General features: G+C 43.8%; 1 protein-coding gene across 3 annotated transcripts in view; it reads left to right on the top strand.

Moving 5' to 3' along the window:
- Nucleotides 1-17386, top strand: part of FAM135B (family with sequence similarity 135 member B) — a 144231-nt gene that overhangs the window by 112132 nt on the left and 14713 nt on the right. For all 3 annotated transcript variants that reach the window (XM_082235473.1, XM_082235474.1, XM_082235475.1), the window contains 4 exons: nucleotides 3159-3312; nucleotides 4720-4769; nucleotides 12716-12871; nucleotides 14938-15011. In XM_082235473.1, the coding sequence (XP_082091599.1) occupies nucleotides 3159-3312; nucleotides 4720-4769; nucleotides 12716-12871; nucleotides 14938-15011 (434 nt within the window). The remainder of the gene's footprint in view (nucleotides 1-3158; nucleotides 3313-4719; nucleotides 4770-12715; nucleotides 12872-14937; nucleotides 15012-17386) is intronic.

The raw sequence follows: 17386 nt of genomic DNA, 5'->3' as shown, positions 1-17386 counted from the left end.
CCAGGTAGGGGAGGGATTACCTGCCCACACAATAGAGGGAGGATCTTACCTGGGAATCCTCACTTGGCTCCAGAGCTTCTCCCACCCTACCCACTCTCAGTTAATGTCTTCCTTTGCAGGTTAACTTTTATTCATAGGTTTTGCAGGTTACCTTTTCTTCACAGCTATGCGGGCGCTGCTATGTCAAGGTCGCTGTTAAAGGGCCGGAAAGGAATTTCCCTGCATTGGCAGGTTTTGCCTTTCCCGTAGCAAAACGTCACAACTTTGGCGGTATCAGGCCTTGGGCGGAATCCTTTAGTCCATCTTCGTCTTTGCGGCGGCGATACCAGGGTTCCCCGTTAAAGGGGTTTCTGAAGGGAGGCTTTGACCGTATGCCGAAAGGTCGTCATTGCTCTCCCCTGCGGCGGCGGCGTAACGGGGGCGGCTATCTCTGCTTGAACATATGTTCTCCAGAGCCGGCCCATCCCCCCACACACACACTGGATAACCCTGAAGCTCCCTAGGTCCCCGACTGGGGACTGGGGAGGGAGAACGCCCAATGCCTGAGCCAAGGTCTACCCACATTTGAAATTTAATAAAGTTGTGGCCAATTTAATCCCATAGCACGTTGTCTTGAGTCGTTATTCCACATGACGGGGGGGGGACCGCTCGGGATCTGGGGACTCCGCCTGTCCACACAAAGAAAAACAGACACTGTGCTTGACCACCTAGCAGTGATAACGCAAGATCAAAGCCCCAAACCCATTATTATTATTATTTTTTCAAAATTCTAAAAGTGTCCTGAGAATGAGTCAGAACAATGAAAATGTCTTTCACAGGTGCAGAAAGCATTCAAAAAACTGGAGGATTGATTTCAGAAAAGCACAAGTTTTCACTGCTGTAAAATAACGCATCCCCCATTCCGTTCCTCTGTTGTTTATTATCTTGTTTCACAGCATTTTGAATTGAGACAGGCTGCAAACATGTCCTTTAAAACGCTGCCTTGTTTTGCAACCACACTGCATTAAGTTTGAAAATTAGGTGGTGTTGTAAATTGATGACTTTTGAAACAAAATGAAACATTTGGTTGCTGTCGTGGCTTTTCTAAACAATCTGAGGGTGGAATACCACCTCTTTGCAGCGTGATAAATACAGTGAAGAGGAAGAAAAAAATGAGATGTGGGAATTGTGTCTTTGCTGTAATTCTCTCTCTTTACTCATTGCTACACAAGATACACTGATACATGCATGTACACACAAGTGCATACAGCTCTGGGCTGTAGGGGAACGTCTTAGTTTAGAAGGAAAGTTAGCATAGTAGTGTTTTATTAAATCACAAATGATTGAGATATAAAGAGAGGGATTGTTTCGCTCCTATTGCAATAATAATAATAATAATAATAATAATAATAATAATAATAATAATAATGAATTTTATTTATACTGTGCCCTCCCCAGCCAGAGCCAGGCTCAGGATGGCTAACACCAGTAAAATTACAATAAAAACATAATATGACAAAAAGAAATCAATTTAAAATACAGGTTAAAATACAATTTAAAATGCAGCCTCATTTAAAAGTAGACAATAGATCAAGACCATAAGGGGAGGGAAACATAAGGATCAGACTGAGTCCAAACCAAAGACCAGGTGGAGCAGCTCTGTCTTGCAGGCCTTGCGGAAAGATGTCAAGTCCTGCAGGGCCCTAGTCTCTTGTGACAGAGCGTTCCACCAAGTCAGGGCCACAACCGAAAAGGCCCTGGCCCTAGTTGAGACCAATTTAACCACCTTGCGACTTGGGACGTCCAAGGTGTTGTCATTTGTGGACCTTAAGGTCCTTCGCGGTGCATATCAGGAGAGGCGGTCCTGTAGGTAGATCACCGTAAGATCACCAAAATGACTGTGATTAGCAGCTGGTTCAGGACGGATGAGGGACACAATGCTCCAGAAGCTATCAGAAGCGGCTCTCTGGGTGAAGTAGATCCCCTGTACTAGTATGCCAGCAGGAGGGTTATTGGGTTATTGTTGCTTACAGGGTTGGGGAGACAGTAGGGAGGTCACCACAGTCACCCTTAGTCTTGGAAACTCCTGGCATGCAAAATATTGGTCTAGCTAGATCTTGGTATTGTTCTCCAAAGGACGTCTTTTTAAGCCAACTCAGCCTGGAACTATTGTAAATTGAGCGTTGCAATACTGGTGGAATTAATTGGTGGATTAATTGTATAACCCCAGGTGAGCCTTTTTTATTCTCTCGGGTTGCAAACGTGATCCATGCGGAGGCACATTCGCAACCTGCAGTGCCGGGTCTGCACATGCTCAGGTTGCAATTCAGTGCTTCTGCAAAGTGTGATTTAGTGCTTCTGCGCATGTGTGACCACCAAAACCAGGTTTTGGTGCGTCCACAACCCAAAAACACGCAGCCTGAAGCATCTGTAACCCGAGGTATGACTGTATATGTACTTGCAGTTATACCTGGTAAACCTCCCCCGAAAGGCAACTGTTTGAAATACACAAGCGAGCTTGAAAGAACACTCTGCTGCCATTGTGGTTCAATTAGAATACTGACTGGGTGAGGATTCTGGCAGCTACCCTCAGTGCAAGGATGGAAAGAATTCTGGACTGGAGTTTTGTTCTTGTGGAGGTACCAGCATGTTGGGAGATGGAGCAAGACTACAGAGGGGAATTCTGGATGGCTGCCCGGTGCTAATGGTGTATTTTTTTGGAGGGATGTGGCGTTTATGGCTCCTGTGAGCAGAAATCGAAAATGGAATTGCTGGAATGTGGATAACAACAGGGGGAAATATTTCACACAGAACTATGAAGGCGAAAGCTGAACAGACTAGTGGTTGCAAACATAAATGAAAATCAAGCGAAGGATCAACACCAGAATGGTTTATTGACTAATTAAGAAATGCAACGTGATACTAGATGATCAGCACTCTGTGAAATTCAGAGCATGGGAAGTCACCCAAAGATATACAGTTTGGCATTTATATTTGTCTTTTTTATTGTATTGTAATTTGGAATGTTTTAATGTGGTTTTTATTGGATTATTAAAATGGAAAACTTAATAAATATTATTTTTTTAAAAACTGAGCATTGTGATAATCTGCTCCCCTTGTCCCTTTCTTTCTTTCTTTCTTTCTTTCTTTCTTTCTTTCTTTCTTCCTTTCTTATGCAGGGTAGCTTCTATGTGCCCTCTGAAAACTGCATGCAGCATGCGCACAAGTGGCACAAAGACCTTTGCCTCTTGCTCCTCAAGGCGTATCGAGGACTCCACATGTACTATGCCTTCATCACGAAGGAGATTCCCAATTTGCCGCAGCTGAAGTTAGGTAAGAGGACAGCCGTGGCCTGAGATCTGAGCATGAGGACCAGTTCTCGTGTTCGGGTGACTTGAAGCCCAACAAGATGACTGATTCTGTCATACCAATACCCCCTCTTTGCTGCCATAAGGAAACTGCTTACACACATCAGTCCAGGTACCTTGGCAATGGGCTCACAGTTTCCTCTCCCTTTTGTGCTGTTTGGAGCACCTTCAAACAACCATAAAAAGGAAACTTTTTGCAGGGGACACCAAACCCCCAGTTTTCAGTTTATCCCCAGCTTAAAGCAGGCCACACATCTTGCTGCGACAACCCTCTCACCACCTGCAATATAACGGCAATAATGCCAGCCTCCCTGACAGATTGTTTTATAAGTTCACAGAACAATAAACCTTGGGAATTGTTGTTGTTGTTGTTTAGTCGTGTCCGACTCTTCGTGACTCCATGGACCAGAGCACGCCAGGCACTCCTGTCTTCCACTGCCTCCCGCAGTTTGGTCAAACTCGTGCTGGTAGCTTTGAGAACACTATCCAACCATCTCGTTCTCTGTCGTTCCCTTCTCCTTGTGCCCTCCATCTTTCCCAACATCAGGGTCTTTTCCAGGGAGTCTTCTCTTCTCATGAGGGGGCCAAAGTATTGGAGCCTCAGCTTCACGATCTGTCCTTTCAGGGCTGATTTCCTTCAGAATGAATAGGTTTGATCTTCTTGCAGTCCATGGGACTCTCAAGAGCCTCCTCCAGCACCATAAGCATCAATTCTTTATGGTCCAGCTCTCACTTGGGAATACAATCTATAAATAACTTATTCTGCATGCCATTATTCTGCTATCTTATCTGATTCAGTTCCATCTTTTAAAAAGCTTTCTGGAGTTTAGCTGAAATGATATGCAGCGGAAGTTTAGAGCATATAGAGTTCAATTTGTGTTCCCCACGTCTCTCTAAGATTCTACCCATTGTCCATAGGATATGAATCTTTAAACAGGTCAATTATTTAATTCCATGATTAAATGGGGGGGGGGCATAGAAAATTAGCAAGCCTTTGAAATTTTAATTTAGGATGAATGATGTCACAATTTTATTCCAATTGGCAAGAATAACTCCTGTAATGAATTAAAGAGTGGGGGGGGGACTGTATGAATTATCCAACTTATCTTTGATTTGCTTTTTGCCAAAGCGTAGATTGTGGTTTTAATTATGCTATATTGAGTTGGTGGTGAATTTTATTTTAATTTTTTTTTGGCACCTTGTTGTATCTGGCAAGATATATGAGAAAAGATGGAGCAACTAAGTGTATTCCGTCATTTCAATTGAGACATTTGGCTGAGGTCTTCTGATGTTCCTATTATCATGCAAATCAACCCTGGGCACTGATGCTTCTGAAATAATGATTGTACCTTTTTCTGCTTCTTTTTCCTAGAGGATCTTTCTGTAGAAGACACCCTGTTGCAGCTGTCTGCAGAGCTACAGGTAGCTAGCACAATAGCACACACCCCTGTGTGCATTTCCCAAACAACTGCAAGAGCAATATTTCGTTTTCCCTCTTCAAAGATGCATGTCCATTGTCAAGTACATGCATTTGTCTATGGGGAAGGAAGTGTTGTGTTAGAATGCAAAAATTACTTGAGTTTTGCATTCCAGCACAATGACTTCTGCATGGGGTCGGAGCACTTTCTGTCAGATATTTGCAAATCCATTTCAATCCAGCCCATTCCTCTTTTGCATTCTATTTCCCATAATTCAATTCTGTTCAGTTTCCTTATTCACATGTTATTCTTCTTTTCTAAAAGAAAACCCACAAACCTTCTCAAACATCTTTAAGAAAATATATATACATTCTAATGTTTAAAATCTGTATATAATGTTTATCTTCTGTCAAAAACGTATCCAAATATTTTGATATGTTTAAATTGCTGAGAGGTGACACATGTAAGTGTCTCCTTGTAAGGTGACTCCTTGTAAGTGACATGGAGCAGGGCCTTCTTGGTGGTGATGCCACATTTTCAGAACGTCCTACCTAGTTGCATCTGGTTGGCTTCCACAGTGGATATATTTAAACAAAGACTGAATACATATCTTTTATTTTGCCCAGGGTTTTGTATCTTAATGGCAATTGCTATTTCTTGGGGTAGTCCAATCGTTTGTCACTGCTTCTGGTTTGATTGTGATCTAGTTGTTCTAACTCTGACTTTTATCATGCTACGCCTTGCTTTACCTAGCTGATGCTCTTATCATCACTTGGTGCAGATTGTGGGATGTAAAAACAACTAAGAAACTAATAATAATAATAATAATAATAATAATAATAATAATAATAATAATTTATTATTTATGCCCCGTGCTGATCCATATGCAGACCAAGTGATTTAGTATAGGAATCTGCAAAGATCAAATCTCTCAAGCTTCCTTATGAAGGAAAGCAAAAGATATTGAGGCTTTTTGAAAGAAAGAAAGAAAGAAAGAAAGAAAGAAAGAAAGAAAGAAAGAAAGACCCCTGAAAGGTTTGGAAAGAGGTTTATTTTTCTCTTCAAATTCCATAATGTAAAATCACTGAATGAAGTTGATTGACAGTAGGCACACAACACAACATACTTTCACCCAACACAGAGTGGTTCATCTTATAAATCTTACTGCCACATGATAGCTACAATGATGACTAAAAAGGTAAAGAAAGGTAAAGGACCCCTGACAGTTAAGTCCAGTCACGACTCTGGGGTTGCGGCGCTCATCTTGCTTTACTGGCCAAGGGAGCCGACATTTGCCTGCAGACAGTTTTTCCGGGTCATGTGGCCAGCATGACTAAGCCGTTTCTGGCGAAACCAGAGCAGCGCATGGAAACGCCGTTTACTTTCCCGCTGGAGCAGTACCTATTTATCTACTTGCACTTTGACGTGCTTTCAAACTGCTAGGTTGGCAGGAGCTGGGACCGAACAACGGAAGCTCACCCCGTCGAGGGATTCAAACCTCCAACCTTCCGATTGGCAAGCCCAAGGTTCAGTGGTTTACACCACAGCGCCACCTGCGTCCCTACAATGATAGCTACAGCCACTCAAAAGAGATATCCAGCAGAGTTTTTCTTAGGCATGGGATTTTATGTGGATGGACAAAATTGGCCTAATATCTGCTAAATGTGGGTTCTTATTGTGAGACGATCACTGGTGATGTTTCTCGTGGCTGGCATTATGGTGCCCTGTAGTGTTCTAAGAATGGCTGGGTAGTATTATGCTCGGTTCCAAAGCGAAGAACTTGATTAAGACAGGGGTATTAGCATTATTATTTATTCATGTACGTGCCACTTAATTGCCAAGGTGTCTTCTAAATGGTTTTACAAGTATAAAAGCAATTACAAAAAGAAAATATTAAGATACCTAATTGAAATACACAAGAAACGACCCCCTCAAAAGATTACAATAAACCACCCACACTTAGAATATTCATTCAATACAATAAAACAGCACAACCGTTAAAAGAGCTAAAGCAGCCATTGAAACAGGAAGTTCGGTTCAGGAGTACCTTCAGAAGATGGTGCAATGGCAATACCAACAGCATGACTAAGCTGCTTCTGGCGAAACCAGAGCAACGCATGGAAACGCCGTTTACTTTCCCGCTGGAGCAGTACCTATTTATCTACAAAATACCCCATATTTCAGCAGCGAGAGCATTCCAGAATACCTGGGCTGCCAACATTATGGACAAAAAGTCCAAAGATGGGGTGACAGGTGAAATCATTCACACCAGTGGTGGAAAAAGGGGATTTATTCAGAGTAAAGTAAGAAGATTCAGGGGAACCCAGTTCCAGATCCTAACATTCAGAGATTTATACATTATACATTTCAAGTACATTGGTTGGACTTTACCATGATCCTATTTGCTATCATTGTTCCCTATGAAAATGTGCTATTTCCTCCTTTTTCTTACCTCATCTTGCAGACCCAAGAGTTAGCGCTTGGTAACCAGGGTAAAAGGTAAAGGTAAAGGACCCCTAGACGGATAAATGCAGTCAAAGGAGACTATGGGGTTGTGGTGCTCATCTTACTTTTCAGGTCAGAAAAACAGTTTTCCAGGTCATGTGGCCAGCATGACTAAACCGCTTCTGGTGCAACAGGACACCATGACAGATACCAGAGCACACGGAAATGTTGTTTACCTTCCCACCACAGCAGTACCTATTTATCTACTTGCACTGGCATGCTTTCGAACTGCTAGGTTGGCAGGATCTGGGACAGAGCAACACCTGTCATGGGGATTCGAACCACCAACCTCCCGATCAGCAAGCCCAAGAGGCTCCGTGGTTTAGACCACAGCACCCCCTGCCCCTTTGACTGAATTTAACCACCCAGGAGTCCTTTTCCTTTACCTTTACCTAACCAGAGTAAGGTGGTGATGGCATGTCTGGGGTTTTTCTAGCTTACTTTGCTGCCCAGTACATTTTTTTTAGGAGAGGACAAGGTCGCAAGATATGGGGGTTGGGTGCTGGCAGTCTCATGGTAGCTTTTGCTGACCATTGCAGTACAGTGTTTATAGGTGGTTAGTCCAGAAGTTTGAAAAAAACAGCAGAAAGGTTGAATGTTTATGCTCATCCCCAATTCAAGCTGGGTTAAAAGTTTGCTGGGGAGACCAAAACTATGCTTTGCTTGCTTCTAGCTAATTTCCGAGGCCAAAGCTAAAGCCCGCTGCATGTAAAAGGATGAAATCTCTTTATAATGCCTGGTGTTTGAAGCAAGGTGGAGTTTATTATTCTGCTCTGGTCAGACCTCACCTGGAGCACTGTGTCCAGTTCTGGGCACCACAATTCAAGAAGGACACTGACAAACTGGAACGTGTCCAGAGGAGGGCAACCAAAATGGTCAAAGGCCTGGAAACGATGCCTTATGAGGAACGGCTAAGGGAGCTGGGCATGTTTAGCCTGGAGAAGAGGAGGTTAAGGGGTGATATGATAGCCATGTTCAAATATATAAAAGGATGTCACATAGAGGAGGGAGAAAGGTTGTTTTCTGCTGCTCCAGAGAAGCGGACACGGAGCAATGGATCCAAACTACAAGAAAGAAGATTCCACCTAAACATTAGGAAAAACTTCCTGACAGTAAGAGCTGTTCGACAGTGGAATTGCTGCCAAGGAGTGTGGTGGAGTCTCCTCCTTTGGAGGTCTTTAAGCAGAGGCTTGACAACCATATGTCAGGAGTGCTCTGATGGTGTTTCCTGCTTGGCAGGGGGTTGGACTTGATGGCCCTTGTGGTCTCTTCCAACTCTATGATTCTAGGATTCGAGTAAGGAAGCCAATGAGTTTCCCTTCAGATTCTTTTAGACCATCATCCTTGCTCTCAGCTTTCTGGGGATGATAGGAGTGGAGTCCTACAATATACAGGCAGCACCATGTTGGCAAACCCTGAACTAAGACATGCATTTTATTATCTGATACTTAGGTATGTTGCATCTGAATATGGAAGCCCCATTTCGCTGCCATAGCTAAGAGCATTTGACCGATCTGTCCTCTGTGTAATTGATCAGATCTGGGGAATTTGCTACTTCCACAGTTTATGGCTGCAGAAGAGAACCCCATAAAGAACAGACCACACTAAATTATCCCCACCACCCACAGCAAAATGATAATAAGCAACTGTTGGCCACAGAACAAAGAGAGATTTATTCTGCCAGTATCTCTGTTTGAAATCTCTGATTTTTATCGTGCGGCATTTTCTAATTCTAAACTAAAAACTAGGCTGACCACCCTGCTGGGAAGTGCTTGGAGGAACAAACAAGGGAAATATTGCAGATGCATCAGAAAAAGTTTGGCATGTTAGCAGGGGTTTTAAAAAACATTATAGATGGAGCAGCACCATCTAGCGGACAATGTATAATTGACAACAAGAAATGTCTGTTGTTTCTATTTTTGCAGTCCATAGGAAAGAACACTTAGTTGTTCACAGGCAGCTTCAGCAGAATGGTAGTATTAGGTACAACCCTGAGTTCCAGCAAGGGAACCTGCTGGTGGAAGATGAGAGGCAATTTTTTGTCCATTTCCCTCTCCTACACTCCACCATAGCACCTCGTGTTGCCTCTCGTTCTGTATTGTGGGATGTGATCCATGAGAAGCAGTCAAGTACAACATTCCTTGTAATCCTAGAGAAGACATGTGAGGGAATGTTTCCTCCTGGCTGGAGCATCCTTCCTTTTGCATGTGATAGAAGGTGGGCGTGACCTAACCTGCCAGGTAACAAAAGGATGAGTCACGCAGCACACCTTTCTCTTTTTGACTTCCTTCTTTGTTTGACCACCTTCTGGCCAGGACTGCTCTGCTAGATCTCAGCTAGCAGAAGCACTGGGATTATTCCCCCATATGGGGTAGATCCACATGTACATATTTGTAACTAAATCTGCCTTCAGGAATCCCACTGTGAACTGATGTGAATAAATTTCTTTTATTGACTTTGGCAGCTAAAAAAGCCAATGCAATTCTGGGCTGCATCAATAGGAGTATAGCATCTAGATCAAGGGAAGTAATAGTGCCATTGTATTCTGCTCTGGTCAGACCTCACCTGGAGTACTGTGTCCAGTTCTGAGCACCACAGCTCAAGAAGGACACTGACAAACTGGAACGTGTCCAGAGGAGGGCAACCAAAATGGTCAAAGGTCTGGAAACGATGCCTTATGAGGAACGGCTAAGGGAGCTGGGCATGTTTAGCCTGGAGAAGAGGAGGTTAAGGGGTGATATGATAGCCATGTTCAAATATATAAAAGGATGTCACATAGAGGAGGGAGAAAGGTTGTTTTCTGCTGCTCCAGAGAAGCAGGCACGGAGCAATGGATTCAAACTACAAGAAAGAAGATTCCACCTAAACATTAGGAAGAACTTCCTGACAGTAAGAGCTGTTTGACAGTGGAATTTGCTGCCAAGGAGTGTGGTGGAGTCTCCTTCTTTGGAGGTCTTTAAGCAGAGGCTTGACAACCATATGTCAGGAGTGCTCTGATGGTGTTTCCTGCTTGGCAGGGGGTTGGACTCGATGGCCCTTGTGGTCTCTTCCAACTCTATGATTCTATGATTCTATGAATATGATTGTCACATCTTTATTCTTTTAAGACGGATTCAAGGGAACGTACAATTCAACCTGAGGCAGACTGAATTGTATAAAGTGAGAGGCTCACACGAGCCTGCAACCAGCTATCCGCTGTGCATATAAAAGGGGGGAATGTAACTCTGCTACATAAAGGAACTTGCTAACGCAAGTTAGGAAGGATATTAATAAACAATATATCCTCTCCTGTCATCCTGAACATTCCCACATGTATTGCATCTCATGTTGCTTTGAAGGGGTTCCCAACCTCCACCAAGCAGAATTTGGGGGAGCATAAAGATCTGGTGGGAGAAAGGGAAATGGTTGTAAATTGTCCCACAACCACCTTCATCTGGTGGGAGCATCTCATCCTGTCAACACTGCACAGAATAGCCTCTTGCCAGCAGGAGAAACTCTGGATCTCAGCCTCTGTAAAAGATATTTGCCATAAATCGCCCCATCTTCCGTTGTCAGCTGAAATCCGTTCCCTGAACTAGACTCGCAAAACAGTTTGAATATTTTACTACTCCCATTATCCTTGTCAGAAGCTCAGTCTAGATTGATGCTCATGAGTAATGTTCATTTGAAGAAGCTGGAAATAGGGAAGGAGATCGGCAGGACACAGATGCCATCAAATCCAGAGCAAGATTGAGTTGAACTTGGCAAGAAGCAAAATTTTCAGGAGAATTTGAAGCCCGTTCCAGGAGGAAACGACTGAGGAACTCTGAGGGAGGAAAAAGTGTTTAGCAACATTTCCAGTATAGGCTTCTGTACCTCATGTTGCCAACATTGAGTTTCACACTGAGTTGTCTTTCAAGATACACAAAATACCAAGGAAATTACCAGACGAATTAGAGAGTTGGAATAGAAGACCCTTTGTGTCCCATCCAACTCTACAATGTTATGATCAATTCTACAAGGGTGAGAAAAGAGCCTTGATAAAAGTTGCAAAATTTCAACATAGTTTCCTTAATATGCACAATACACTCAAACTGTCTTAATGTCTTCTGCTGAGTTGGGGATGAGGACTTAATCCTAGCTAAGCCTACATGAGCTGGGAATCCTGAACTCCTTATCTTGGTGCATATTGGCAAAAGATTGCCCCCTAATTCAAAGGTGTTAGGGGTCATATGTCTCTTAACACCAGTTGCTAGGAGTCACAAGAGGACAGGGTACTATTGCACATTGTTAAGATGATGATGATGATGATGATGATGATGATGATGATTTACTTGTACCCCACTCATCTGACTGGGTTGCCCCAGCCACTCTGGGTGGCTTCCAACAGAAAAAAACATCAGGCATTAAAAGTCTCCTGATACAAGACTGCCTTCAGATGTCTATGGAAAATTGTTTATCTCCTTGACATGTGATGGGAGGGCATTCCACAGAGCAGTGTCACTACCGAGAAGGCCCTCTGCCTGTTTCTGTGCAACTTCACTTCTCACAATGAGGGAACTTCCAGAAGGCCTTCTGAGATGAATGTCAGTTTCTGGGCTGCACAATAAGATGGAGACACTCCTTCAGGTAAACAGGGCCAATGCCATTTAGGGCTTTAAGGGTCAGCACCAACACTTTGATTGTGTTCGGAAATGCACTGGGAGCCAATGTAGATCTTTTAGAACCCGTGTCCTGCTTGTGTCAGCTGCTTCATAGGCAAATGGTTGATCACTGTGAAAAACTGGATGCCATATTAGATGGGTTCGTGGCCTAATCCAGCAGAACTCTTCTTGTGTTGTTTTGCCTAAGTTCATTTCCCATACAGTCATACCTCGGGTTACAGGCAGTTTGGGTTGCACGATTTTGGGTTGCGCACCACACCGAACCCAGAAGTACTGGAACGGGTTACTACCGGGTTTCAGCGCTTGCGCAGAAGCGCTGAATCACTGAATCACAACCTGCACGTGCACAGACGCAGCACTGCAGGTTGTGAACGTGCTTCCTGCACAGATCACGTTCACAACCCGAGCATCCACTGTAGTTGGAACCCAATAAGGCTATACAGTGGTACCTCTAGTTATGGACTTGATCCATTCTGGGGTGTCGTTCACACCTCAAAAAGTCCACAACTAGAGCGCTGCTTCTGCACACATGCGTGGCATGATAGAGCGCTTCTACGCATGCACAGGCGGCGAAACCTGGAAGTATACACTCCCAGGTTTCCCACATTCGTATCCTGAATAAACGCAACCGGAGACTCAAGTAACAAGAGGTACGGCTGTGCTGTTCTGCTCTGAATCATTTTGGGTCTCCTCCAGGCTTATTCAGATGTTTGACTCTTTGCAAAATAAAATAAAATAAAAACCAATTCAAAGGTCATTGTCACTAGTTTGCCTTGACAATATCTACTTTTTACCCTTCCAGATGCTGAACAATCCAGAAAAGATAGCAGAGCAGATCAGCAAAGACCTCACTTGGCTCTGCTCCCACCTTTTGGCTCTCTGGACCCAGTTTCTGGAGTTTGTAACCCTGCACCCAGATGTCACAGCCTATCTTGTTCAGGAACATCACACTCTGAGGGTAACCTTGCAAGATGGTTCTGAACCCTACTTGGAGGAACAACCTGATACAATCGAAGGCTATAGGCAATCCCACTCATTTTTAAGGGCATTGCAGAATTGTTCTGTGTGTCTTTAGGGGTTCCCAAATTTCATGAATTTCCTAAAATTTAGCATAACCAAGATTGCATTGAGTTGTTTTGGACGATGTGACCAGTAATAATGACAATAAACGGAAGTGCTACCACGTTTACAATAAAATGCTGGTTTCAATCTTATTTGTTCGTTTAGATGCAAACCTGCCCTTAAACCCCCGTTTTATTTTGTCATTTGCTGACAGGAGGGTCTCAGAAAGAAAATATCCCCAAAAATTATGGAAGGGAAAGCAGAATTTTGGTGATATCCATGTGGGTGTCTTTGAATCTTGTAAAATTATGCAGCGGGTGTGGATGTCTGTGTTCTTTCATTTTACAATTCCACTTCCCCAAATTTCCCAAAAAGGAGATGATTTAGCATTCTGGCATCTTCCCCAAGGATACTTCCAGAAAGTGTGGAAAGCCGGGACATCTCATTGTGGAGCACCCGAGAGTGGCATACTAAATTTGTTTATGTTTGGCTCCATCACAGGAATGAGTTATACCCAGTTTATGTCACCTTCACATTTGTTGCGTGTTGAGTCCCACAGTTGCCACCCCCAAATAATTCACACTTCACACATCAATTTTTGTTTGGGTTTTTGGCATAATTTTGGCCACAACTTTATTCAATACAAAATATATGAGTGGTTGCTTAGGCACTGGTTATGACTATCTGTCCATGCCCTCAGGGACAGAGCTGACATTCCGGACACCAGCGGAAGCCAGAGGCATTCCGGACACCAGCGGAAGCCTTAGTGGGAAACAAGTATTGGGTGAGAAAATGAAGCTGGGCAACAGTCCCTCACTTCTCACCCTCATGTTCCTTTGGGGCTTGCACGGCCCAAGTCCGATGCCAGGGACAAGGACGAAAAGAATGGCAAGCCCCTGGATTCCTTTAACGGAATTCCCTTCGCATCATTTGGAGGGGTAGGCACTTACCCCTCCAAGAACCACCTTAACCAGTGCCTAACCGCCAACCTTACAAGTTGTGACGATTTGCTACGCAGTAGGCAAAAACCAAATGGCACCAGCCAATCAGCCAGATGGCAAAATTCCTACTGTGCCCCCGCACCAAGGCGAACGACACCATGACAGGCATAGCAATGTCAAGCGCTCAGGAAAAACCCCCCATTAAAGGGAGGGAGGGCGGGTGATCCGAAGCAAACGGCCAAGAGGAAGTCCAACCCCTGGCTCCCTATATTTATAGACTCTAACCCCTCCCCTGAATTTAGCAACATATAAAACTCCCCAGCAACCCAATATTAACCTTTTAGCAGGCTTGGGGTTTTTCCTCAAAACTGCCTAATCATGGCAAGGTGGCATGTTTCCCCAACCGCAACACGTGCTCTCTCTGGTTAGGGAGAACACGCTTTGTTGTTTAGTCATTTAGTCGTGTCCAACTCTTCGTGATCCCATAGACCAGAGCACGCCAGGCACTTCTGTCTTCCACTTCCTCCCGCAGTTTGGTCAAACTCATGCTGGTAGCTTCAAGAACAATATCCACATTCAAGAACACCTTCACATGGGTTCACCCATAAATCTGTACTGCTCTGTCCCATTTCCACATTTATTTACATCCACCCCCCCCCAAAAAAAAATGTGCATTTAAATATATATTTTAAAGCACAAATTCTTCAAAATGCACACTTCCAGACATTTTCTTCCTCCCTCCTGCCAAAATGCATGTTTAACTAGATTGATCCCTACATCGGGGAGTTCCTAATATTTATTTTCTTGTAGTCAGCACAACTTCTGGACTCAATTATCCGAACAAGCCAAGGTATATTTTCTTTGCACCCCAAACTTCTGTGGCCTTTTTAAATGCACTGCTGACTCTGATTCCAGGAATGTCAGATGTCGTGGGCTGTTACGTAGACAATATACACATAAACATAGATTATAGACTATGTTTTGAAGGTGATACACCTTCTAACATGTTTTTCTTCTCCAGGTAAGAAGATTCTCTGAGGCTTTCTTTCATGCTGAGCATCAAAAGCCTGCCGTTGTGACTTTCCAGGAAAGCCTGTATGTAATTTTTGATGCATTTCTACCTTTTGACTGTGGTGTTATATATTTTAATGACATTTGTTTTCTCACTTATTAAAAGAAAAATATGACACACTTATGTGACCATGCAATTCTGGGCATAGCTACCTAGTAGTAGGCTCTGTGGCACTAAATTGGGCTTATTCGCTGGAAGGTAGGTACAGTATCACATCCTAATATACTGCAATGCTGATTTTGGGAGGTCAAGCCCTCTTATGGTGTCTTCCAACCCACAGAAAACACAATATATGCACTTTCCTCCAGTGTCCCACTTTTCCAGGGACAGTCCCAGATTTACAGAAGCACTTCCCAGCAGGGTGGTCAGCCTAGTTTTTACTTTAGAATTAGAAAATGCCGCATGATAAAAACCAGAGATTTCAAAGAGAGATACTGGTAGAATCAATCTCTCTTTGTTCTGTGGCCAACAGATGCTTATTGCCATTTTGCCAGGGGGTGCTTCTGTGATCAAATCAATTACATGGGGGACGGATCGGTCTAACGCTCTTAGCTCTGGCAGCTAAGCTAAATGGGGCTTCCATATTCAGATGCAACCTCCCTTTGAGTATCAGATAATAAATGCATGTCTTTGTTCAGGGTTTGCCAACATGGTGCTGTCTACACATTGTAGGACTCGAACTCCTGTCATCCCCAGAAAGCTGACAGCAAGCATAATAGAATTTGCAGACCCTCCATGTGTCCTAGTTTTCCAGGGACAGTCCCAGATTTCCAGAAGCTGTCCCGGTTTCTAATTTGATCCCGGAATGTCCCGCTTTCGCTTAGGATGTCCCTATTTACACTGGAGAAAAGTTGGGGGTATGGAGTTATCTGACCCCCGAGCCATCTGAAGGCAGCCCTGTATAGTGAATGTTTTATAGTGCTTTTATATATGTCTGAAGCTGCCCAGAGCAGCTCCGACAACCCAGTCAGATGGGCAAGGTATAAATAGTAAAATTATTGTTATTATGGAATAGGACATCCCTATTTTGATCGGAGAAATGTTGGAGGTGTAGTGGGCACCTCCAGTGTAGTGGGTACCTTCCAGTATAATTGGGGGGCAACCATGAAGAAGGCTCTATCTCAAGTCATCATATAACATATCCCACCCTGAGAGGCGAGATATTCTCCTTCTCCACCCCCACTTCTAAAGACATGAGCTGGCACAAATCTGTGTCTAAAGTAGGGCATAGAATGAGTGTTTGGTGTAAGGAGAGGATCTGTCACAGAAGTAAAGCCATAAGAAGAACAAATGCTGTGGAATAAGCAGCGGGTGGCATTGTGGGTTAAACCACAGAGCCTAGGACTTGCCGATCAGAAGGTCAGCAGTTCGAATACCCGCGACGGGGTGAGCTCCCATTGCTCGGTCCCTGCTCCTGCCAACCTAGCAGTTCGAAAGCATGTCAAAGTGCAAGTAGATAAATAGGTACCGCTCCGGCAGGAAGGTAAACGCCGTTTCCGTGCGCTGCTCTGGTTTGCCAGAAGTAGCTTAGTCATGCTGGCCACATCACCTGGAAGCTGTACGCAGGCTCCCTCGGCCAATAAGGTGAGATGAGCGCCACAACCCCAGAGTCGGCCACGACTGGACCTAATGTTCAGGGGTCCCTTTACCTTTACCTTTACATTATTACATGAGCACTGTTCCACAGCATTTGATATTTCCATTTACATACATTCATTTGAAATAAGATTATGAAGCAATTCTATATCCTCCTACCACGCTGACAAAGAATTCTACGAAACAGTAGTCAATATCTGGAATCACTGTTCAGTGTTGGACATCATATTTGCTGAATACACAAAGCTTCACAGCTTGTCTTTCATCGTACAAAGTTTGGTAACTTGCTTCATTTAAAGATTTTCAGAGACTTTGAGACTAAAGATTTCATTTTGTACTTCTTATGGTTTGAGGGAATTTTATAAAGATTGTCTATTACGTATGTATATGGTCATCTTGTTGCCTAGACATTGCTGACGTTCTCTTTGCAATGCAGGGGTTGGTTTGTTTTGTTACAGAAGTAAAGCCAGGAGGGGTAGGGAACCTCAAGCCTAGGGGCGAAGACAACCCTCCGTTCCCCTCTAGACTGGCCCTTAGGCCATACCCCTCACTGAGTGCTTCACACCCAGAATGTTTTACCCTGCTGTAATGTGTCCTTCCTTCCTTCCTTCCTTCCTTCCTTCCTTCCTTCCTTCCTTCCTTCCTTCCTTCCTTTTTTCCTTCCTTTCTCTCTTTTGCTTGGGTGGAGCACAGGGGTATGGAAAATAGCCTACCATTCAGATGTAAAGTTTCCATTCGTTGCTCCACCCACTTTTTCATATGGTCCTGTCCACATGGCCCTCACGAGGTTGCCTGGAATGGA

This window comes from Podarcis vaucheri (assembly GCF_965113315.1).
Source record: "Podarcis vaucheri genome assembly, chromosome: 8".
Lineage (NCBI taxonomy): Eukaryota > Metazoa > Chordata > Lepidosauria > Squamata > Lacertidae > Podarcis > Podarcis vaucheri.
The sequence above is the reverse complement of the archived record's forward strand: the minus strand, read 5'-3'. Positions and strand labels throughout refer to the sequence as shown.